The 24,747-nt window shown below is 44.1% G+C and overlaps 1 protein-coding gene across 6 annotated transcripts in view; it reads left to right on the forward strand.

The window, feature by feature from the left end:
- LOC122141564 overlaps positions 1 to 24,747 on the forward strand; it is a 181,540-nt gene that overhangs the window by 18,609 nt on the left and 138,184 nt on the right. For 5 of the 6 annotated variants that reach the window (XM_042749343.1, XM_042749341.1, XM_042749339.1 and 2 more), the window contains exons 4-6: positions 4,736 to 5,053; positions 11,045 to 11,368; positions 11,702 to 12,034. The exons of the other annotated variant lie outside the window; for it this stretch is intronic. In XM_042749343.1, the coding sequence (XP_042605277.1) occupies positions 4,736 to 5,053; positions 11,045 to 11,368; positions 11,702 to 12,034 (975 nt within the window). The remainder of the gene's footprint in view (positions 1 to 4,735; positions 5,054 to 11,044; positions 11,369 to 11,701; positions 12,035 to 24,747) is intronic. 6 annotated transcript variants of the gene reach the window in all.

The following is a 24,747-nucleotide window of genomic DNA, read 5'->3' on the forward strand; positions in this document are numbered from 1 at the left end:
AGTTAACAGCTTAAAGAATTTGTGGATTAATGCTTATTGGAGACGAGAACCTTCTCAAACGATTCATTCGATTTGTTGAACTGGTTCAACCGGTTCTCTAAGAAGAACCGGTTAAATCGAATGATTCGTTCGCGAATCGGATATCACTACACTGCAGTGAACGAGCTCACAACAGACCCGGAAGAGAAGACAATGCTGAATAAAGTCGTAGTTTTTGTTATTTTTGGACCAAAATGTATTTTCGATGCTTCAAGAAATTCTAACTGACCCTCTTATGTCACATGGACTACTTTGATGATGTTTTTATTACCTTTCTGGACATGGACAGTATACCGTACATACACTTTCAGTGGAGGGACAGAAAGCTCTTGGACTAAATCTAAAATATCTTAAACTGTGTTCCGAAGATGAACGGAGGCCTTACGGGTTTGGAATGACATGAGGGTGAGTAATTAATGACATAATTTTTGGGTGAACTATCCCTTTAAGGCTAAAATTTAAAACTTGTATAAAAACATGTATTTGCATTTAGCAAATAGAGCTTTGATGTCACTCAGGGCCAGATGTTTTTCAGTTATTTCTTTTGCGTCAGATTCAGTTTACGACACTTCTCCTTCATTCCTATGGTATCTGTAAACAGTGACTGGGTGTCACACAACTCTTACTGAAATCTAATGAGGTCAAGGCTGTAATGTGATACAGATCCTCATATAGTGTACAGACCCTCTTATCTCCCTGTAGTAAGACACTCTGTTTACAGTGTGTAATGAGTCTCCCGTGTGATTACTTTTATTTTAGCTAATGAAACAGAGGAACAAGAGATATTTGTATACTTTTGTTGGGTTAATTTCTAGATTAATTATGGGACACAGGACTAAACTCAACACTTGGATTAATGGGGAAGCATGAAAATGGTGTGTGTGATGAATGTGATGTTTTTGAAACAGTAGAGCATGTGCTTTTTAAATGTGGTGAATATGAAGATCAGCTTAACTCTCTTTGCAGCAATATAATGAACAGGCCAGTGAGCGTTGTGGACCTTCTGGGAAAGGGTTTGAGCGATAGTCAGATATATAAGGTGGTTTGAACATTTTTAGAGCTTACAGGACTAGACCACAGGAGTTAGTGTCTGAGGATGAGGATCATGATGCTTCTGCTCATCTCAGAGGTTCAGGAGCCCAGTGTGGAAGCTTAAGGAACTGAACACACAGCTCCAGCTGAAGCTTGATCCTCTGGGGTGGCTGGGGCATTACAACTTTTTATTTTTTATTTTTTTATTGATAGCAATACATATTCATCACCCATGTGCGCAAGATATACAGTAGGTGGTGGTAAGGAGTGAACGGCCATTGAACAAAAAGAAGAAGAAAAAGAAAAGAGGGACAAGAGTGCTTTTTTTTTTACTAAATCTGTCTTCATTTTAGGCAAAAGCTGTAAAAACTAAAAACTAAAAAATGAAGTTTGTCCCAAAATTGTTCTCATTGCTCCTGTATTTACTCGTGTATGGTGAGTTATAGTGATGTCATGTTTCTTTCTTTATCTACCTTGTGACTCATGTAACCTATGCATGTTTGTCTTATGACACAATGTGTAAATTCTTTGTTTTTCTGCTGTCTGTTTGCATGTGAATGTATTATTCTACTTATCATCTTACATATAAATTCACAAACTATTCACATCTTATGTATATCTTCTCATACTGTTCATGATCTGTAGAAACACATTTTCACAGTACTTTCCTGTTGTGCAGTTTTGTTTGTCTTATAATTAACTGTTAATTTCTTCTCCAGGTAACGTTATGTCTGATGATAGTGACACATTGTTTGTGACGGAGGGAGATTCATTCACTCTAAAATATGATATGAGAAAAACACAAAATCAGGATATTTTGTTGCATCATGATGGCATTGGATATCCAGTTGGTAACTGTATATATTTGTCATGTGAATATGCTAATCGGGAATTCAGAGACAGATTGAAAGTGAATGAAAATGGATCTCTGACCATCACAAACACCACAGTCACAGACTCTGGAGATTATGGAATTTCGATCTATGGGGGACATGACAGTTTTAGAATAGGATCCTACTCTGTTGTTGTTCGTGGTGAGTCATTATGTTTAAAAGCATGTTATTCACATTTAAATCTCATCGTTAATGAATTTAGAGAAAGTCTCTTTTCGTGTTCTGGCTTTTGGTTATTTTTACTCTCAAGCATTTTAGGCATTTCACTTTTCAATTGACCTCATAATCTTGTGAAATATCCTTGTTTGTTTGCAATTAGGAATTAATAATGAAATTGAGTCTCAGGATTTATTTCCAGAACATGATGCATGATCAGATACACTTAGACCAGGCCAGAACTGCAAGTGTGTGTATCTGGACAGAGCATTAGACTATGGAAGCAGATTAGTCTCAAATATAATTCACGCAAAAAACACGATTCACACATGCGTAGACAATTTCACATGCATGAAACCTAATTCACGTACACACAAAAAAAATTCACGCGCGTGAAAAAAAAAATAATTCACAAAAAGCAATTCACATGCGCAAAATAAAATTATATATTCATAAAATATATTTCACAAATGCAAAACACAATTCGTAGAAAGAGAGCTCTGCCAGGAAAGTCTCAAAAACACAAATCCGAGTGGATTCGTAGTAAATGACGATTTGTACATTCAGACACTCGTACATTTTAAACATTCAAAGTCTACGAATTGTGTTTTGCATTGTGTGAAAGTTATTTTATATGAATATATAATTTTATTTTGCGCATGTGAATTGCTTTTTGGGAATATATATTTTTTTTTCACGCACGTGAATTTTTTTTGTGTGTACGTGAATTAGGTTTCATGCATGTGAAATTGTCTACGCATGTGTGAATCGTGTTTTTTGCGTGAATTATATTTGAGACTAATCTGCTTCCATATTAGACAGCAGCCCTGTCTACTTCCACTCTCCAGATCATTTAACACATTTTCCTAAAGTATTATTATGGGTAATATTAATGTCCATGTGTTGTATGATGTTCATTAAGTATTGTATGATGTTCATTAAGATGTTCAAGATCAAATGTGAGACTCGTGTATGTTTGTCTGATGAGTGAATGTGAGAATCAGTGATGTTCTTCTGCTGCCACCCACTATCTGTAGAAAAATCAGTAGGTAGACATCCAAAACAATATAATATTGTCTGTCTTACAATTAACTGTTGATTTCTTTTTCAGTTTTTTTCAGTTTTGATACAGACGGAGTGTCAGTAATGGAGGGAGATTCAGTCACTCTACACACTGGTGTTCTATTGAACCAAGAAGAAAAGATTAGGGATCAAATTATACCAAAAAAAAGGAATAGTTTTCAAATTGAATTAACAACAAAGATTACATGGTATTTTAATCAAACTGCAATAGCTAGAATCTTAGAATATAATCCTTTCCGTCATAGAAGGATCTGTACAGATGTTCTGTGTAATAAAGGTAATGAGAGATTCAGAGACAGACTGAAGCTGGATCGTAAGACTGGATCTCTGACCATCAGAGACATCAGAACCACAGACTCTGGACTTTATGATCTACTGATCAACTGGGACCACATTTTCAGTGTCCGCAGCACCAGCAGCAATACCAAGATCTTCATCGTTGCTGTTCATGGTGAGTCAATATGTTTGAAAGCGATCCTTGTATTTTTAACATCATTAAAGTGTTTAGTGATATTTTTGGCTGTGACATTCAGAGGTGTTTTCTATTTACCTGTATTTTAATTCACACATAGAGAGAATTCCTTCAAAAACACATTTACTGAACTACACACTTAAATGTATAGAACTGAATGGAATTATTTATCAAATCCAAACTTTATTTCTATGAATGGTTTTGTTATCATTAAGACTGATCTGAGTCTCCAGTACCTTATTACTTTGAAGTCTGTTTATTACTTGTATATACAAAAAGATTTTTGCTACTTGTTAAATTTAGTTAATTAAAATCCGAAATTTCTTAAAAGACAATGATCGATCTGATTCCAACAAAATAAGACACTTGAGTCTGTGACTAAAAGTTTTAATAGTTATGACTGATTTTGTACATTGTGACGCTGTAGACTGTGTCTCTAAGGCTTGTGGTTTGGTCTGCCTGATCACTTTTAGCTCAAGAATGCTGATCCTTGGACATTCTAACAATTACAATGAGGTTTTAAAACCCTAAAAATAACCCTTGTCTGTCAAGTCTAGTAAAAACTAGTTTTAGTTTGAAGGCTAGAGCAGAACTGTAACATTTGTGTCTATTAAACATATTGTTGTATAATTCTGTGAGTTCTTAGTTTTAACAGCTTAGATTGATTAAAGTGCTGCACTTCAGCCAATGGAGATGACTGTTTCTACTCTCACTATCTCTGATAAGCTTCTCTGGGACATCTGTTACTAACTGTTTATCGTTTCATCCTCACTGACATTTAGTTCATCAACCAAAGTGGCAAGAGAATTTGGTGTTAATCAAAAGTATGTTAAATATGTTCATAACTAACATGAACTAACATTCTTTCCTGACTTTCAGTCCAAAAAGCAACTTGAAAGTCACTTTTCTATGCACAGTTATTGTTGTGTAAGTTGTTTTGTTTTTCCTGCAGTAAAAGTTGTCACCTTTATTTATATAGCGCTTTATAAGATATTGATTGTGTCAAAGCAGCTTTACAGTGCTAAAAAGATCTTCAAGCAGCTGTTGGTTTGTGTTTCAGGTGTTCCTGCTGCTGAACGACATAAAATGAAGAGAAAGTCAGTGAAGGAGGGAGAATCTGTTACTTTAGACACTCATGTAACGAAAAACCCAAATAATTCGATAACATGGTATTTTAATGACATTCGTATCGCTGTAATTACCGGAGATCAGAGTGAAATCTGTTCAGTTGAGCGATTCAGAGACAGACTGAAGCTGGATCATCAGACTGGATCTCTGAACATCACAAACACCACAAACACAGACTCTGGAGATTATAAACTACAGATCAGGAGCAGCAGATTCACCATCATAAGGAGCTTCAGTGTTTCTGCTGCTAGTGAGTAAAATTAATTCATGATACTTACTAATTATTTCATTATTTGATCTCGTAAACAACTGGATAAAAAAGTATACACCCCTTGTTAAGACAGTAGAATGAGCTTTATTGCCAGGTATGCTTACACATACGAGGAATTTGATTTCGTGATAGAAGCTTCGCAGTGCAACAGATTGACAGCGACAGAACAAAAAACACATAATAAAAGAATAAAAAAAAAAAATATAGAATAAGTAGGTAAGGAATGACAATATACAAATTGACAATTGTATGGCAGGTATATTACAAAAATGTCTCTAGGTTACGTATGTAACCCTAGTTCCTCGAGGGAACGAGACGCTGCGTCGAATGCTTTGGGGGAACGCGTCTAGCGTGAGCGACTCTGAATATCGTGTGAAATCAGTCCAATGAAAGAGCGTGACGTCACGGGCGGGGGGGACGTAAGCGACCGACAGGAAGCTATAAAAGCACATGCCGCGCAGCTGGCATCAGGTTTGAGTACCAGCAAGCGCTGGCAGGGGTGCCGGGGGGTATGGCTCCGAGACGCAGCGTCTCGTTCCCTCGAGGAAACTAGGGTTACATACGTAACCTAGAGACGTCCTCTTCAGGAACTCAAGCTGCGTCGAACCCTTTGGGGAACGAGTACCAACACTGCCAGACTACCAAACCCCTGCCTAGTGTGTATCCGAAGAGCACAGCTTAGGACAAGAGAACGGATGCGCCTGGAGTGACCGGCATGTCTAAGCCATACAATCTTGCGAATGTAGAGGGCGTGGACCACCCCGCAGAGTTGCAGATGTCCAGCATGGATACACCTGCCAAAAAGGCCTTGGAGGCCGCCATACCCCGTGTGTAGTTAGCCTTGGCTCCCAACAGCGGGGGACGACCAGAGGACTCATAGGTGGCGTTTGATAGCCTCGACTATCCAATGACTAATAGACTGCTTAGAAGCAGGAGAACTCCTCTTGGGGTGACCATAGCATACAAGCAATTGGTCTGTTTTTCTCCACAGGGCAGCTCTGTGGACGTATGAGTCCAGTGCTCGAACTGGACACATACAATTTAGCTTCTCTTGGTCGGGCTCCCGAAAGGGAGGAGGACAGAAAGCCTGCAGCACTACAGGTTGTGGTGTGACAGAGGGGACCTTAGGAACATATCCCGCTCGAGGGTATATGAACGCTTTGGTCATGCCAGGTGCAAAGTCCAGATAAAGTAGGGGCCACGTGTTACTAAGGGGTGTCTTCCCAAAGACTGACCATCGAGAAGGGCGTGGTAGGCCGCAATGGCCGCCACGTAGACCTTCAGCGTGGAGTGGGTCAACCCTGCAGAGAGCCTGGCCTATAGGAACTCCAGAACTGTACCAACTGGGCAGTTTTCTGGGTCTAGCTGGCGGTCTCTGCACCATGAGGTGAAGAGTTTCCCACCTCAGAGCGTACAGTTTCCTCGTTGAGGGAGCTCTGGATTGGAGGAGGGTCTCAACAACCTCGGTTGAGAGACCGGATGCTATGAACTGCGCCCCCTCAGGGGCCACACCCAAAGCTTCCACAGCTTCGGGCGAGGGTGAATTATCGTGCCCTGCGCCTGTGAGAGTAGGTCTGCCCTGATCGGTATCTCATCAAGGAGAGCCGTCGAGGAGCGAGACCAAATCTGCGAACCATACTCGGCCCGGCCAGAACGGGGCTACTAACAATAGACGGACCCCGTCCCAGCGTACTCTCGCCAGAACTCCCGGGAGCAGAGCAATAGGGGGAAATGCGTACAGACAAAGCCTCGGCCAGGTCTGTACCATAGCGTCCAGTCCCAGGGGAGCTGGATGAACTAGAGAGAAACCAAAGGGGACATTGTGCTGTCTCCTGAGTTGTAAAGTGGTCTACTTGAGCTCTGCCAAAAACTCTCCATATCTGCTCCACCACCTCGGGGTGAAGCTTCCATTCCCCGGGCCTCGGCCCCTGCCTTGACAGTATGTCTGCTCCCACATTCAGTTTCCCAGGAATATATACTGCTCTGAGTGAGAGGAGTTTGTCCTGGGATCTGGTGCGCCAGCTTGTACAAGGGGCGCGAACGCAGACCTTCCCGGGTGGTTGATGTAAGAGACCACTGATGTGTTGTCGGTGCGCACCAACACATGGTGATCCCTTAGGTCTGGGAGGAAGTGCTTCAGTGCACGATAAACTGCTAGCATTTCTAGACAATTGATATGCCATGTCAGATGGCGAGCACTCCACAGACCGCGGGCAGGGTGGCCACTCATGACCGCAACCCAGCCAGTGAGGGAAGCATCCGTCGCTAGTGTTACACGGCGACCAGGAGCTCCCAGCACTGGGCCCTGATTCAAGAACCAAGGTTTCTTCCACATGTCTAAGGCATGGAGGCAGCGCCGCGTGTGACCTTGATAGTTCGAAGTGGATTGCCCCTCGGGGAAAAATCCCTTGGTCTTGAGCCACCACTGTAGGGGTCTCATGTACAGCAGGCCAAAAGGTATCACGTTGGAAGCAGCTACCATCAGACCCAACAATCTCTGAAATTGTTTGACAGTGAGTGACTGGCCTTCTTTGACTCTCTCGACTGAGATGAGGATCAACTCGATACGAGCAGGGGACAATCGTGCCTGCATCGCGGTCGAATCCCATACTACGCCTAGATAGGTGGTATTCTCACCTGGAGAAAGTACACTCTTCTTGGCGTTCAGTCTCAAACCCAGCTCCCCCATATATGTGCGAGAACGACATCTCGATGCCGAGCCGCAACCTGCTCTGACTGAGCTAAAATCAACCAATCGTCGATATAGTTGAGAATGCGGATGCCCTGCATGCGCAGGGGGACCAGAGCCGCATCTACACATTTCGTGAATGTGCGGGGTGAGAGTGCAAGACCGAAGGGAAGTACTCGATATTGGTAAGCTTCGCCCCCAAAAGCGAACCTCAGAAACTTCCTGTGTTGTGGAAGGATGGATATGTGGAAGTATGCATCTTTGAGATCTATTGTGACAAACCAGTACTCGGACCTGATCTGAGCTACAACATGCTTGATCGTGAGCATCTTGAACTTCAGTCTCATAACTGATCGATTTAAGACCCGCAGGTCTATGATCGGACGCAACCCCCCAACCTTCTTTGGAACTATGAAATACCGGCTGTAAAATCCGGATTCCCTGTCCTGAGGAGGGACCCCCTCGATGGCCTCCTTCTCTAATAGGGCTTTCACTTCTTGTTCCATAACCCAGACCCTGCTCGGGGCCGACTATCGTCGGAGTAACCCCGTTGAACATCGGCGGTGCAGAGCCGAACTGAATACGGTAGCCTTTTTCTACCGTGTGCAGGACCCATTGAGATACATTTGGCAGTAGTTTCCATGCTGGCAAATAATCTACTAAGGGAATCAGTCTCTCGAGACTGATCTCTGGTGTAAGAGGCCCTGCAGGGGCGGCGAGCATCTCAGCCCCGCTACGCACACGGGCGGAAGATACTGAGAGCGATGCTCGCTGGGACCTGCTGCGCCCTGGATCACTGGCAGGGTTGGCAGACCGGCCCCCAGAGGGCGCTGAGGCGAGACGGGCACCATGTACTGCGGTGTGCACCGCTCTACCCCAGCAGAGGCTGCCCTCTGAAGCCCTGGCTCTTTGGCGCCAGGGCTTCTTGGCCGAGGCCTTCTTGGCATCGATAACCGCCCTTAAATCTTGTTTGGGCCTCGAAGACCTCGGCCGAGAGCGTCGCTGAGACTCTGTTTTTGAGCCTCTCAGTGTGAGGAGCTAGGGTGCGGCTGGGGCATCTCCCACCCAGATCCCCCGAGGAAGCGACGAGGGAGGAATTTATGGAACGCCGCCGCCTGTATGCGAGCCTCCTGAAACCTGTCGACGAAAGTGTTGACTGCGTCGCTGAACAGGCCAGAAGGCTGGATCGGGGCATCCATAAGGCGGACCCTGTCCCGCTCTTTCATTTCGGACAGGGTCAGCCATAAATGCCTCTCCACGGCCACCATAGCTGCCATGGACCACCCAATCGCTCAGGCGGTCTCCTTGGTGGCGCGGAGGGAGAGATCAGCGGTCCTTCTGAGTTCTGTAATGTCATCGGACTTGATCTCCTCTCCCTCGTCAAGCTCCTTCAGCAGGTCGGCCTGGTACGCCTGTAACACCGCCATGGTGTGCAGACACGCACCAGCCTGACCCGCTGCCACATACCCTTTGCCCACCAGAGTCGACGTTGTTCTGAGCAGCTTGGAGGGCAATGCCGGCGCCTTCAGAGATGATGCAGTACCGGGGGACAGATAGCTCGCGAGCGTCTGTTCCACCCGGGGCATCGCTCTGTAGCCGCGCTCTGCCATCCCCACTACATTGCCGTAGTAATCTGAAGAGGGGATGTACAGGCGGGCTGAGAATGGCCTCTTCCACGATCTAGCGATCTCTTCGTGTAGATCGGGAAAAAATGGAAGGCCCCGGCAAGGAGGTGGCTGACTCGCCCGCAGAAAGCGTTCATCTAGCTTGCTTTTCTGCGGTTCAGTTGTTTTCTCGGCGGGCCACTCAAGACTCAACTTGGCCACCGCACGAGTCACCACCTCCAAGAGCTCCTCATACCTCGGCGAATGGGGGGGTGGCGAATCCCTGTCGACAGACTCTACATCAACCTCCTCGGAGGAAGAGAGGCGGAGTGTGTCAATCCCTCTCCCTGGGTGGAAGGAACCGCAGAGCGTGCTTCCGACTCCAGAGATTGGGCGCCGGATCTGGCAGAAGTGGAAGGAGATAGGGACTCGCCCGTCTCCATTCCCTCTGTCAGATCCACTTGCGAACCCCCACGAGTGCAGCTGCCGTTCTGCCCTCGGCAGAAGCGGGGCCGGCACCGCGGGGAACGCTGGCGAAGGCTCCCTCCTTGAAGAGAGCCCTCCGGGAACGAAGCAGCCGCACCGACATCTTCTCACAATGCGGACAGTCGGCCCCCTCGAGAGCCGACTCGGCGTGCTTCGAACCCAGGCAGACCACGCACAGACTGTGTGTATCCCCGCTCGTTATGTAGCGTGGCAAGGGAGGGACACACAGTCTGAAACGCGATCCGGATTCGCCTCTAGAATGCTTGGTTTTCGCCTTGCTCTTTGACATGACTTGGAGCTCTACTGGACAGACAACAGTAAATAAGACTCACAAGACAAACTGAGGACATTCACACACAGATCGCTTGCTGAAGACTCGAAAGCTGATGCCAGCTGCGCGGCATGTGCTTTTATAGCTTCCTGGTCACTTACGTCACCCCGCCCGTGACGTCACGCTCTTTCATTGGACTGATTTCACACGATATTCAGAGTCGCTCACGCTAGACGCGTTCCCCCAAAGCGTTCGACGCAGCTCGAGTTCCTGAAGAGGAACAGTTATGTATGTACAGGTATATTATAAGCAAAATTTAAGTGTACCCTAAGTATGTGTGTTAGATAAATAAGTGTATGTGTATAGAAATATAAATGTATATAATTTTTTAAAGATAAAAAAACAGATCTTTTTCTACCTTCAATACGATTTTTATTTTTATTTTTTTATTTATGTATTTATTTAAACAAGTCTGTCTACTATGTTATCAAAGCTAATGGAAGTTTGATGAAAATGTGGGGGATTTATTTTTTATTTTTGTTTATAAATAAATAAATAAATACAGCAGTCATTTTAAAATTATTATATAAGGAGATTATTTTTCCTACCACTGAGTTCCAATGGAATTCTTATATGTGACCCTTGACACCAAAACCAGCCATGAGAGTCAATAAAGAAAAAAAAGAAAAAGAAAAAAACTATACATAATAATAATATAACCTGAAAGCTTTCTATTGATGTATGATTTATTATGATAGGACAATATTTGGCTGAGAAATCTGGAATCTGAAGGTGCAAAAAAATGCATATTACTGATCTGCATTTTTTAGATACATTTTTACAGTAGGAAATTGACAAAATATTTTCATAGAACATGGTCTTTTATTTGACTTGTAATGAACTGTTTATTTCTTCTTCAGGTTATTCTGTTGATTCAGGCAAAGTATCATTGATGGAGGGAGATTCAATCACTTTTCACACTGATGTTGAAACAAACCAACAAGAAGAGATTAGATGGCGTTTTAATAAGATTCTCATCGCTGAAATCATTGGAGATCTCAGTTTTATCTGTATAGATGTTCAGTGTAATAATTATGCTGAGAGATTCAGAGACAGACTGAAGCTGGATCATCAGACTGGATCTCTGACCATCATAGACATCAGAACCACAGACTCTGGAGATTATACACTAGAGATAAACAGCAGCAGCATCATCCAGAGGAATGTCAGTGTTACTGTCACTGGTGAGTCATTATGTTTTATGTCTTAAATCACATCATTAAGGTGTTTTTGTGATATTTTTCAGTGACATTCAGATGTGTTTTTCCTCTTTAATATAAATTCACATAGATATAGTTTACAGAATAGATAATTCCTTCAAAAACACATTAAAGTGAAATTTAATTTAACTACAAGTTTAGTTCAGTATACAAAAAAAGATAATAATAAAAAAAAAAAAATCCCCATCAGCTAGTTTAAACTATTTTAACTCACATCTACAGTTCTTTTATGTTGTGTAGTTTGTTTGTTGTTTTCTGCAAAAAAGATCCTCCAGCAGCTGTTGGTTTGTGTTTCAGGTGTTTCTGCTGCTGAACGAGATAAAATGAAGACAAAGTCAGTGAAGGAGGGAGAATCTGTTACTTTAGACACTTATGTAATAAACAAACCAGACATAATGTGGCATTTTAATAAAACTGTAATCACTGGAGATCAGTGTAAAATCTGTACAGATGTTCAGTGTGAATATTCAGAAGAGAGATTCAGAGACAGACTGAAGCTGGACAATCAGACTGGATCTCTGACCATCACAAACACCAGAATCACAGACTCTGGACTTTATAAACTACAGATCACCAGCTACAGCACAATCCGCGTCACCAGTGTAAAGAGCTTCAGTGTTACCGTCACTGGTGAGTATCATTTAGTCATTCAGTGAACTTTCCCTTGAGCAGTTTTACAGTCCAGTTTGAAATGTTAAAATCAACACTGTAAATATTTTCATTGCGGTTGACTTTAAAAAATAGTGATTAATAACACTACCCCCCCCCCCCCATATCAATAATATTATATTATCATCAGATTACCAGTTGCCCAATTATAATAATGACTCTATGTTCTCAGCTGACCGAACAGGAATATATTCTGCTGTTTCTGCTGTTCTGATGTTCTTGGTTACATCTGCTGGTTTAATTTACTCTTGCAAGTGCAATTCAAGAAGGAAATTTGAGTGTTATATACAGCTGATTTAACAACATGGAAATAATTAATGACATGGGATATTTCTTCAATATCTGTATAAACCGTACGTGTATATATTTTAATAAGGGACTAAGAGACAGAGGCAGACTCAAAGTGAATCAGAATTGATCTCTGGCCATCACAAACACCACAATCACAGACTCTGGTGATTACGATATACTGACCATCTCTATGTCCGTTTAAAAGAAAGATCCTACTCTGTTGTTGTTCGTGGTGAGTCATTTTGTTTAAAAGCAAGTTATGTACATTTAAAATCACATCATTATGTTCGTTTAAAAGAAAGATCCTACTCTGTTGTTGTTCGTGGTGAGTCATTTTGTTTAAAAGCAAGTTATGTACATTTAAAATCACATCATTATGTTCGTTTAAAAGAAAGATCCTACTCTGTTTTTGTTCGTGGTGAGTCATTTTGCTTAAAGCAAGTTATGTACGTTTCACGAGTTCACGCTTGCATATAATTAGCTGAGGTATGGTATGCGTATTTGGCGTGCTGTCCTGGGGAAGGGCTCCTAGCTCGGGAATGGCCCGAACCTAGAGTACCCCCCCTTCCCCGTCTATTTATAAAGTGAACTCGAAGTGAGGAGATGGGGTGGAGGAGGGATGCTGATAAACCGTCAATGGATAGAGGTAAGTCAGCGATATTTATACTATGGTATTGATTACTTGATTGTGGTCCACCTGTGTTGATTAGGCTAAGTATCTGACGCGCTCCTCCCGAATCTTGTTAATAAAACATCATTTCACGAGTTCACGCTTACATATAATTAGCTGAGGTATGGTATGCGTATTTGCTTGCTGTCTGGGGAAGGGCTCCAGTACCCCTCCTTCCACAAAACCACATCACCCCCCAAAAATTAACAAGAGGACGGCCGCCAGATTAAGAACGCCCCCCAAAATAGCATTGGGTACTGTCGGGGGCTAATTTTATTTTTTCTGAGAAGTCATCTCTTTGGCAGGCCGGAAGAGCCTACGTACTCTGGTGGGAGCAACTTAGGCGTTGGAAGGGTAGGCCCTACCGGCTGCAGGTACTGGACTATGTGGTTGGGGGCACCCGGTCGGTAGCTCAACGGGAGCTTGCGGAGTTGGAACGGTGAGCCCTACCGGCCAATGAGGAGGAGTGGTGTGGTTGTATAGCCCAACTGGGAGGGCCTGAGTTGCCTCGACCGGAATAGGTCACGTTGTCGGCGTATGGGCCCTACTGGCTGATAGCCCCTGCTATTCAGTGGGCGAAGGGCCTATGGCTGACTGAGAGGGCCCATGAAGCCTCCGACTGGAGATTTGAGACTCAGGACAACGGACGTCTGGGTCCTCTCGGTTTGGCAGATAAAAAGCTTTGGGCTGACCGACAAGGAGGACTCTGGCAACATCCGAAGGGAGATCCCGACTCACGGCATCGGATGGATGAGACTCGCTTGCGGCCAGCAAGTATAGAAACCCGACCAGGAGAACTCTCGGGGCATCATACTCAGAACATCGAAGGGGTAAGCCTCGCTAGGCGGGGTTAAAAGATGTGAGGATAGCTGAGAGGGTTTTAGGCAGGATTTGGCGAGAGGTCGAGACTCATGGCGTCAGACGGTTAAGCCTCGCCTACTGTCAAATGGAAAGGTAGGTTGTGTGGCTGGGAGACTCTTACCGTCGTCCGAAGGGAGCACACGCATCGAACGGGTAAGTCTCGCCAACCGTAGAATGGAAAGGTAAAGGTTGTCTGGCCACTAGGCTCTCGCCGGTGTCCGAAGGGAGCACACACATCAAACGGGTAAGCCTCGCTGATCATAGAAATGGAAAAGGTACGGTTGTCTAATCGGGAGGCTCTTGCCAGCGTCCGAAGGGAGCACGTGCATCAAACGGGTAAGCCTCTCCGGATGTGAGACGGAAGAGGTAAAATTAAGTGGCCAGGAGGCTCTCGCCAGCATCCAACGGGGACTTTCTGTTCACTGAATTAACTGGGTAAGCCTCGCAGGCCATAGAATGGAAAAGGTAAGTTTGTGTGGCCGTGAGACTCTCGTCGACATCTTATGGGAGTTCGCTACTCACGGCATGAGACGGGTAAGCCTCGACGACCGTAGGATGGAAAAGGTGGGTTTGTTTGTCCGTGGGGCTCTTGCTGATGTCCGATGGGGGGCTTGATACTTGCGGTATCGGACGGCTTGCATATTGGGTAGATCTGTTTGGCGACCGAAACAACATGGAAGGGTAATGGTTGTCTGGCCCGGAGGCTCTTGCCGGCGACCGATAGGAGCACGCGCATAGAACGGGTAAGCCTCGCTGGCCGAAGGATGGAAAAGGTAAGGTTGTCTAGCCAGGAGGCTCTCACCTACATCCAATTGGGAGCTCCAACTCCATGCATTGAATGGGTAAACCTCTCCGGGCGTAAGACGGAACAGCAAAGTAGGGTAGCCGGGCAGCTCTCACCTACGTCCGAAGGGAGCGCAAGCTCCTGGCAACGAACGGGTAAGCCTTGCTGGCCACAGAATAGAAAAGGTAAGGTTGTCTAGCCGGGAGGCTATTGCCGGCATCCGATGGGAGTTTAAAACTTGCGACACCAGATGGGTAAGTCTCTCCGACCATCAGAGGGAAAATTTAAGATTGTTTTAGCTGCGAAGCACTCGTTGGTGTCCGGCGAAAGCTTAATGTTGCTGTATTATTTTACATTTTTTTTATTTTGGTGGCCAATGAGGGTTTGGTGGGCTTTCTTTATGTGAAACTGATTAGTTCTGATATAGCTTTGGTACGCTTCTGAAGACCATCTTCCAAGAGTTTGGATCTGCTGCTTGGAGAGGCCTTTTTGGGCTGCTGAAGTTGCTGCCCCTATGCAAAAGGAATGGGTGGAGAAATTGTTTGCTGAGATAACCGATAATTGCAGGACGCATCTGAGGTGTTTTTGGAACCAGAAACAAGTGACTGGTTTTTTAGAGTCGTCAATGAATAGTGGTTCGTGCGGGGATTTTGCCTGGGAATTCCTAAGGTATACAAATGGCAGGATGGATTGGTAAGGCTAGATTGGAGAGGGGAGATTGAAAAAAAAAAAAAAAAATATATATATATATATATATATATATATATATATATATATATATATAAAAATGACCTTCCCTGGCTTGGTCTGTCTTGCTTTGTTTGATTAAAAAAGCGATTGTTTCATCGTCGAGTACAGTTAAGTCTGATACAGTAGGGTTGATTTCCAAATTGAAACATCAACAAACACTAACCTCCGAACAACTAACAAAAACGAAAAAAACAATAATGAACATGGTGTAGCAACAATCACTTTCTGGGTAATAATTAACTCAAATGAAGTGAAATAGTCATGAGTCTATGAATATGATGTGCTTATTGCTTACAAATATTAAATTACCCAAAGAGGGAATATTTAAACATTTAAAGGTAATCTTTACTAGAATTAATGTAAGTTATCTAGACAATCTGTTCGTCCCGCAAACTGGATGCTAGACTCCCTTATCAAATATCAATAAAAATACCCTTCTTACAAACTCCAAGAAATATTAATCTTCTGATCAGGAAGAACAATATTTTCTGTGTCTGTAGTATTTAGATTACTGAATAGTAATTCCTAGAAAACAAAGCTTGTAGCTTAGATCACACGATTCAGGGACTTCGATCTTGATGAGCAATAAGACGGTTCAATTCAAGCAAATTATTGTATTTAATAAAAGCGGACTAAAGAGTACATAACTACAATTCACACAGAGTAAATATGAGTATATAGCAAAACAAACAATACAATTTAAACAAGATAATCAAACGAAAATAGTAATGAGATAGAGAGGAAGAGAAAGAGAGAAAGAGAGAGAGAGAGAAAGAGGGAAGGCAGATCTCAGAGTGACAATTTTCAAAAAGTTAACTTTGTGAGAGACTCCAAGTCATTGGATAATTTCACAAAAGTGGAATAGCCTAGACAACCTTAAACAGCAATTTTTTAAGTTGCGATATAAGAAAATACTTGCTTTGATCTGGCTCTTGTGTGTAGCTGAGCTCAAATTGTCCGTTGTTGTAGCTTCTGCGCTGTCCATTCCGGAGCTGATGATGCGTGAGTTCGATGGTTAACGCGAATGTAAACTTTGCCAAAAGATGATTAGACTTAAGTTCGTTTGGCTCGTGAGGACAATTGAACGAAGTCAAATATCAGAAGACAATAAAGAAAAACTAAGATAAAACGAAAAATTAAAGAAGAACAAACGGAGGGACTTCTTGAGAAGTCCGATCGCAAAGCTGGGAAAACCCCTCTTTCTCTGGCGGAATGCCACGAGCAAGGGTTTTCCTTTGTTTTTATTGAAAGGTTGGTTCACACCTATGTCACCTTATGAACCAATGAGGTGTGAGAAACTGAGGCAGGAAAAATCTTCTTTGTCTGCTGATTTCCGCCCACTGGTCTAATTTATGGCGATGACAAAATTATACATTTTTCTTCAGAGAGATTGTACTTCTGAAACAATGCATCTTTTTGTAATTTGCCATTGAGATTCTTCACAGTCGGGTTTCTACGATCATACAGACACCATAAACTATAACTTTGCGAGTCAGGGATACAGAGATACAGAGTTGTTCCTAACTACAGGCATATAAAGTTTGATTAAACACACAGTAACATTATATCTATTCCACTATATCACGTGAAGACATCTAAGCACATAAAGAGATACATTTAATACATTTTAGAGGTAGTTTTATCAAAAATGTTCATGTGTGAGCCAGAAATGCTCGTGTGTGTGTGTCTGGAATGTTGTCGTGCTGTGAGTAAAAAGGCGGGCGTTTATCTTTCCTTTGATGCTCACGAGAGTGTCTCTGGATCATCTCGAAGGTGTAATAAATGTCACGAGGGCTGTGATGTCATGACATCGCGGCGCCCGAGTGGGGGGGGTTTATGTTGTAAACAAAAGTCCTTATCTTTTCTTTGTAAGTTCTTGTCTCTGAGTGCAGGATGTGTTAGAGAGTCAGGATTCATTCATATGAAACAGATGGTTGAATACCATCCGCTCATTAGTGTTACAATGGCGTCGAGCGTGTGGGCTATGCTGGGTGGTTGGTAATTTGTGCTGAGGGTGTGGATACATTTTGTGAGGATATCTAGCGTTATGGGTTGTCTAGTGTCTGGATGGGTGGGCTGGGATCGCTGAATCCCTTTGATCAAGAGGGAGGTTTGCGATTTGTTTATTTCAGGTGAGGGAGCGCCAGGCATCAGTTTGTGAAAAAACTGGACTCCGCTCAGGTAGCTTTTGATGGATCCGACTTGGAGACCCTTGATGCCGTTGAGAAACGAAATGAAAGAGGTGATAAAAAGAAGGGAAAAATCGGGGAACGGAATGTTATGAGTGAGGTGAAATGCCTTGAAGCATCTCCACGCAGTCACGTATGACTGGAGGGTTCTGGGAGAAACTGCCTGGAGAATAGAGTCGAGCGATGCTTCGAGAAGTGGTTTTAGAGGGTGAGTTACGGGAATATTAATTCCGAATAGTGAGGAATCGGAGTAGGAAATTGGTCCGCCTCTGGAGCCAGCGTCCTGAATTTCTGAAAAAAATGAGACAAGGAGTCAGTGATTTGGTTTTCTGTACCTGGAACGTGCTTCGCGATAATTATAAATTGGTCGCATGCTGCGATCGATATTAGACGTCTAAAGAGAGGCGTGTGGGCGGGGGAGTGAGAACGGCCTTTGTTTATGCACTGAACGACTGCTTCGTTGTCGCAATGCACTAAAATGCTTTTAGATGCCCATTCGTTCCCCCACAGGAAGGCTGCTACTACGAGGGGGTAGAGCTCGAAAAGAGCTGAGGACTGGGTCGAGTCCTGCATGGACGCGAACCAACGACCTTGGTAGAAACCTCCGAAACCGATTGAGGGAGCTGCGTCTGTAAATAGCTGTATGTCGATGGGAGACGAAACTAGTTTGTTATAAAAAAATGAAAGCCCATTCCATTGTCTAAGGAACAGGATCCATAAATGAAGTTCGTAGCAGCATTCGTGGGATAAGGGGATGAGGTCCTCGAGCGCGTGAACTGAAGATGCGAGTGCTAGGAGATGCACGATGAAGGGGCGTCCTTGTGGAATAATGCGCACTGCCAAATTTAAGTGCCCGAGCAGAGAAAGGAGTTCGCGTTTAGAACAGCTTGGGCTGTCGAGGAGGGTGGAGGAGACGAGTATTATTCTATCGATCTTCTCCTTGGGCAGGGAGAGCTGGAATTTAGCTGAGTCTAGGTTGATACCGAGGAACTCGATGGATATGGCGGGACCCATGGTTTTTTCCTGAGCGATGGGGATCCCGAGCTCGGAAAAAACTTTTTGGACTGTGAGGATATGGGTGGCTGGGATTGCCTTAGGAGGTGAAATGACCAGAAAGTCATCTAGGAGATGGATAATATGTGGAATTGCATAATTGTTGGAAAGGATCCAGCAAACGGCTTCGGATAGCATATCGAAAATTTTGGGGCTGCTTTTGCATCCAAAGGTTAACCGGACGGCGAAATAGTATTTCCCGAGCCATCGGATCCCGAACAGGTGCCAAAAGTCCGGATGGATAGGCATCACTTTGAAGGCAGAAGTGATGTCTATTTTTGCAAGCCAGGCTCCTCGGCCCGCGATTTTAATCAGTTCGACTGCCTGATCTATGTCTTGGTACTTGAGCGAAAATTCGTCGAGAGGTATCAGGCTATTGATGCTTGGGACTGTGGATTTATGTGGTGATGACAGATCCACTATTAAGCGTTTCTTACCTGAAAATTTTCTAGTAGCCACTCCGATTGGGCTGACTCTAAACCTTTCGAAGGGGGGGTTATTGAAGGGCCCGATCATGAAGCCTGACTCGACTTCTTTTTTGATAAGGTTAACTACTATATCGGGCTCTGCATGGGCGGATTGGAGATTATAGCAGACCATGTTTTGGAAAAGCTCACATTCGACGCCGGGGTTAAAACCGTATCTGAGGCCAGACAGGAGATAATTAGTAAATTCTTTGTCGGATAGTTCGATGGTCATGCGATAAATATTCACAGGAGTCGATAGGTAGTTTTTTAATTTTTAATTCACGGCTTTATACACTGGGCAAACGATGCGAGCGTGAGCGCCGCCACAGGATTTGCAGGTGTGTAGGTAGCGGCAGCGCAGTCTGGTGCATCTCCCGCTGTTGAAAGCGATGCATAACTGCCTGTTTTCTTCTTCTGGTTGGGCTGGACGCGAGTTTGCTGAAGTCGCTGATCTTGGGATGTAACTGGTGGATTTCCGGGGAGTATGGAAGTATTGGGGTGTATTAGAATTTATTTGTGGGCAGGTTATGGTGGAGTGGGCCACTGACCTGCAAACTGTGCAGGAAATGCTCCTGCAGCCTAAAAATACCCGGCTGTGTAGGTCTGGGTCGAGAGCTCCCCAGTAAGGGCACTGGTTCCACTGAGCGATTCTAACTGCACATTTAGAGGAAAAAAGCTTATGGTAAGTATAGAAGTGGCCCCCTCCATAGGACAACGCGAGCTCAGCTATGATAGACAAATAGTCATTAAGTTTGCGTCGCCTGTGGGGGAAGGCTGAACAGATTATCTCGGTGAAACGGTTGAATGCGATGGTGAATTTGGAAAAAGAAAGTAGTCGAGATGAAAGGGGATTTGGATTTTTTAACATGACTGAAAAATCCCCGCAGTCTATTACGCGGCTTGAATCGGGAGTGGGCAGGAGGGAAAGAAGAGACGAGAGATCGACATCCGCACCTGCTAGTATCTGCGCTCGGATGCTGTGAGTCACTTGGGGAGGTTCAGAGGCGACAGTGTTTGATGGGGCGGGCATTGGTGTAGCTGTGAAGAGTAAATAGGGGGATTTCGCTTGGAGGAGGGTGGTGACAGCGACTGGGGACGGGGCTGTGTTTGGCAGCGATTGCAGCCAAGCGCTTGCTTGAGCCGCGGGCCCAGAGCTGGAAGGAGCGGGCAGCAGGGCTGTGTTTGGTGGCCAGTTTGGCCAGGCGTTTGCTTGAGCCGCAGGCCCGAAGCTGGAATGAGCAAGAGGTGGGGCTGTGTTAGGCGGCCAGTTCGGCCAAACGTTAGCGTGAGCCGCGGGCTCGGAGCTGGAAGGAGCGGGGGGCGGGGCAGTATGCGACAGCCAGTTCGACCAAGCGCTAGCTTGAGCCGCGGGCCCGAAGCTTGAAGGAGCGGGAGGCGGGGCTGTATTTGACGACCAGTTCGGCCAAGCGCTTGCCTGGGCTGCGAGGTCTGGATTAAAAGTTCCATGCGATGGGGCTGAGATGGGTGGAGGAGGCAGCCAGGTGCCTCCTTGAGCTACAGCCCCCTGTGCTGTTGGGATGGAAGCCGCGGTGGGAGGCTGGGCTGCGGCCGACATCGCGAGCTCCCCGGCGGTAGGATCCGGGGCGCGGCCCAGGCTTGCTCATGGCCTGTTGCCTCAGCTTGATAGCCGCTGGGAGCTAGGCCTTGCAGCGGAGGATTGTGGAGTACGGCGAGGCGTATTTTGAGGTAATCCTTTTTTTTTTCTTCTTTGGGATTGGGGTTGACTGGGGAGAGAGGTTATTATTTTGCAAATTTGAATACAAGTCATAAAGTTCGGCCTTATTCCACTTGCTTGAAGGCAGGACATCGGTTTTGGACAGCGCTTGCCTCAGACTCGACACTGTCCATTTTTTGATTGGCAAAATCGTAGGCCTGGCCAAGCGGTAGGAGGACGCTGGGGAGTCGACCGAGGTTCTCGCCGGAGGCGGCGAGGGTAGGCCTAGGCGTCTTGGGGGGCGAGTGGCTGCTCGCGTCGTACCGCGACCGCGGGTTGGAGCCTGGGGCTCGGTTTGGGTGCCACGCCGGGTAGGAGTGGCCTTAGAGCCGGCTGGCTGCGGCGATGGGATCGGAGAAGAGCTAGATAGGTCTTCGGACGAGGAATCTCTATTTTGGGACATGGTGCTATTCGTGTGGACCAAAATGCTGATAAACCGTCAATGGATAGAGGTAAGTCAGCGATATTTATACTATGGTATTGATTACTTGATTGTGGTCCACCTGTGTTGATTAGGCTAAGTATCTGATGCGCTCCTCCTGAATCTTGTTAATAAAACATCATTTAAAATCACATCATTAATGTATATAGAGAAAGTTTTTTGCATTTTAAAATAAACTTCTAAATATCTGTTCAGTAGTCCCTATAACAGATGACAATTTAATTTGTGGTGCTTGTTATTAAGTGTTAATAACCTTTCTTTTTTTTTCAGCAAATCAGAAATCAGCAAATGTTGTACAAAATAAATATACTAATTTTATTTTACTACAAAATTACATGTAATATTATGCTCATTTACAAAGTCTTGATTTTGTTTTGGGGGTGTACTAGAACAGGCTCTCATACTAGGACTAGGTTGTTCGAAAAACACATATTTGACATCATAACTAGAGATTCACCGAAACTGATACTGAGCTCCTGTACTCATACTCTTACTCATTAAAATGCCATGATACCAAACACCGATACCACACCACTGAACAACAGAGAGCAGAATAGAGTTATCAGATATTAAGGATGTCTACGAAGTATATGTATGCAATTAATATAATGTGAAACATTCAGTATTAATCAGGGCCGCTGCTGGCCAAATTGGTGCCCTAAGCAGAATCGTAAGGTTGTGCCCCCTCCATTAAAAAAAAATAAAACCTACTTTTAGGGGGACAAAATAGAACTTTAAATAAATAAATAAATAAATTGTAATTAAATTGTGTCATTTATAAATTATTGTGTATGTGTAACAACAGCAATTATCAGGCCTTTGGTGCGCTTTTCAGGCATTTGTAATAATGTAGCTAAATTGTTAATTTTGTATTACATTATGTAGCCTATTTTAATAGTGTTATTCAGTTAAACAATATGATTATAATTAACCAATTACCACGTTGTTTTATAAAATACATTTTAAGTCATGAAAACTAGAATATTAAGTCAGATGTGCCGTGCCGTTGGTAGCGGTGAAATTATTACCTACAATAAAACGTTACTAGCAGTCAAAAAAGTTTCACAGGATTATGAATGTAGCTTCCTGAAAGTGATGCATGGGTTTTATCTCAGGCTTTTTCTTTATTCTTTATAAGCATTACCTTGTATACAAAAAAAAATAAAAAATATCTCAGTTTATTATCACAAATGGTATGGTTAAAATGTTGGAGGTTGGCAAATAATACTGTCCATAGGCACACAACTGGCCAACAGCAAAACCTCACTATCACACAGAAACACAGTGTTTCAGACACCACAATCTCAGTTAACACAGCACCCCCAATAGGAAAGACCTCATACACAGCAAGCTCAAAACTGAATAGTACAGGTGAAACGACCCAACTCTACGCTAGAGGCTAGCTTTGGGTAAGTGCTGCGCAGTTATAATACTGTTTGCCAGAAAATTAATAAAAACAACCACCCCTTCAGAAAAGAAAAGGAAAAATAAATAAATAAATAAACAAAATGTACAATAGACCTTAGAGGTACAGTATAATTCTTAAAATTACAATGGGGAAAATCGGCAATTACACCCAGAAGCACTCAGTTTCTGCAACAAATCACAAACATACCATAAGCACACATAGCATAAAACCAACTGCACAAGTTTATTTCTATTTGTATTGTCCATCCCTGGGTTACAAAATAGTGTTTCACCTGTATAATATCCCACTTACAACATGCCACACAGAATAAATATATAAAATCGTTTTTTACCCACAGCAATAATTCAACACGTTTAAGCAGGGAAGACACAAACAAATAGCACAGTACATCCAACATTAATGAATTAAATCATTACATAATTACATTAATGAATAGCTACCTTGCACTAAAGATCCCTGCTCTTAGTTACATTAACTACTGGTGCCCCGCTCGGCTACTAGGCTTCCCATTTAAGACCAGAGGCTGAGAGCGAGGAGAATAGCTCTGTTAAAGAGCGGCCTCAGTTACAGAGCTTCCTTAATTGCATGCAACAGTCAATAAACAGATGCTTACCGTTCCTGTTTACAGCAATATGTTGCCAGTGTGAATGAAAAGCTCTCGTTGCTCCAACTCACAGCATCCCTACTTTTGGCTGAGAACAAAGGCGATGCGCCGACCAGTATGAATGAACTACTCGTCCAACTTTGAACAAACTGTGCTTGACGCGGAAGATGAGAATTCTAATTCCTGTGTAAGTAATTTTTACCAGCTCACACTTGACGCACGCTGACCGGGCCAACCAAAATATTAATCAACCCTGCATGCTGCTTTTATCTACTTCTTTGTTCCAACCACGCCCTATAGTACCTGCATGGAAAACCAAGCAAAGGAGGTTAGCCTGCAACAAACTCGCTCTATAGTAAGGGAGTAGGTATAGATAGCCTACATAGGCGACTAAGTCTTAACAAAAACACCTAATCCGGTCACATCCTCCACAGCTTTGAAAACTCACCGTCCCGGTGAGGATATCCCCCATTCTAGTTATACCCAGGGTCTAAATGTTACTAACAAGAGAGCAGGGGTTGTACGTCTACCCTCAATTGAGTTAGTTTGGCCCACATTACCACAGACATTTCTAGGCAGATAGAATGGGTTACTATGTTGACCTGCAGTAGCCCTTGCTGAGCGCATTACTACAGTGTCAGGGTTTGAGGGGAAGCCTTGCTCAATCTCCATTGTGGGGTTGACGTAGACCTCAAGGCGTGTGTGGTCCTCTGTCACATTAGACACATTTGCCATCGGCCCAGGGTGGCTAGGTGGGTTTAGGTGATGTTCAGGAGGCACGCCACTGCTACTCTCCATATTAGTCAATGGTTCCATCAGCACAATCCCATCATCAGAATCACTATCCTCTGCCGACCACAACCTACATATTCCCGACTTCTCCGGGTCTTGACAGTCCCATACTCTGTGAAGTATTGTGGAGGGGTTCAGGTCTGCCCATGCCTTCGTTGGAATAATTTGAAGCTCTGATCTATTAATGTTCTTTTCTGGCCCAGTCCCTTCCAGTGGCCAGATCTTGTACACTCTCCCATCCTGGTCCAAGGCCTCTTGTAGTCGATACACTGTAGCATCCCAAAAGTCTTGAATTTTATGGCAGCCCAAAGGATGGCTCCTCCTGTGAACTAATATGCCCGGGGCAAGTGGCTGGCTCGCTGATGGGGTGACCTGCTGATTTCGACACTCTGCTGAGAAAGTTAATCGGTCTCGTGCATGTGTGTGTATTGCCCTGAGATTATGCTGTTGTTGTATCATCCAATCATTAGGGTGCGCGGGTCCAATTTCCTCTTCAGTACTGCCCAAAAGAAAATCCCCCGGCAGTTGAACGTGGGGAATTGCTTGGGGCCATTTACATTTCTGATCTGTGGGTAACGAGCGGAGTAGATTGTGTAACATGCGATTA

The sequence above is a fragment of the Cyprinus carpio genome, chromosome B22, assembly GCF_018340385.1.
Source record: "Cyprinus carpio isolate SPL01 chromosome B22, ASM1834038v1, whole genome shotgun sequence".
NCBI classification, from domain to species: Eukaryota; Metazoa; Chordata; class Actinopteri; order Cypriniformes; family Cyprinidae; genus Cyprinus; species Cyprinus carpio.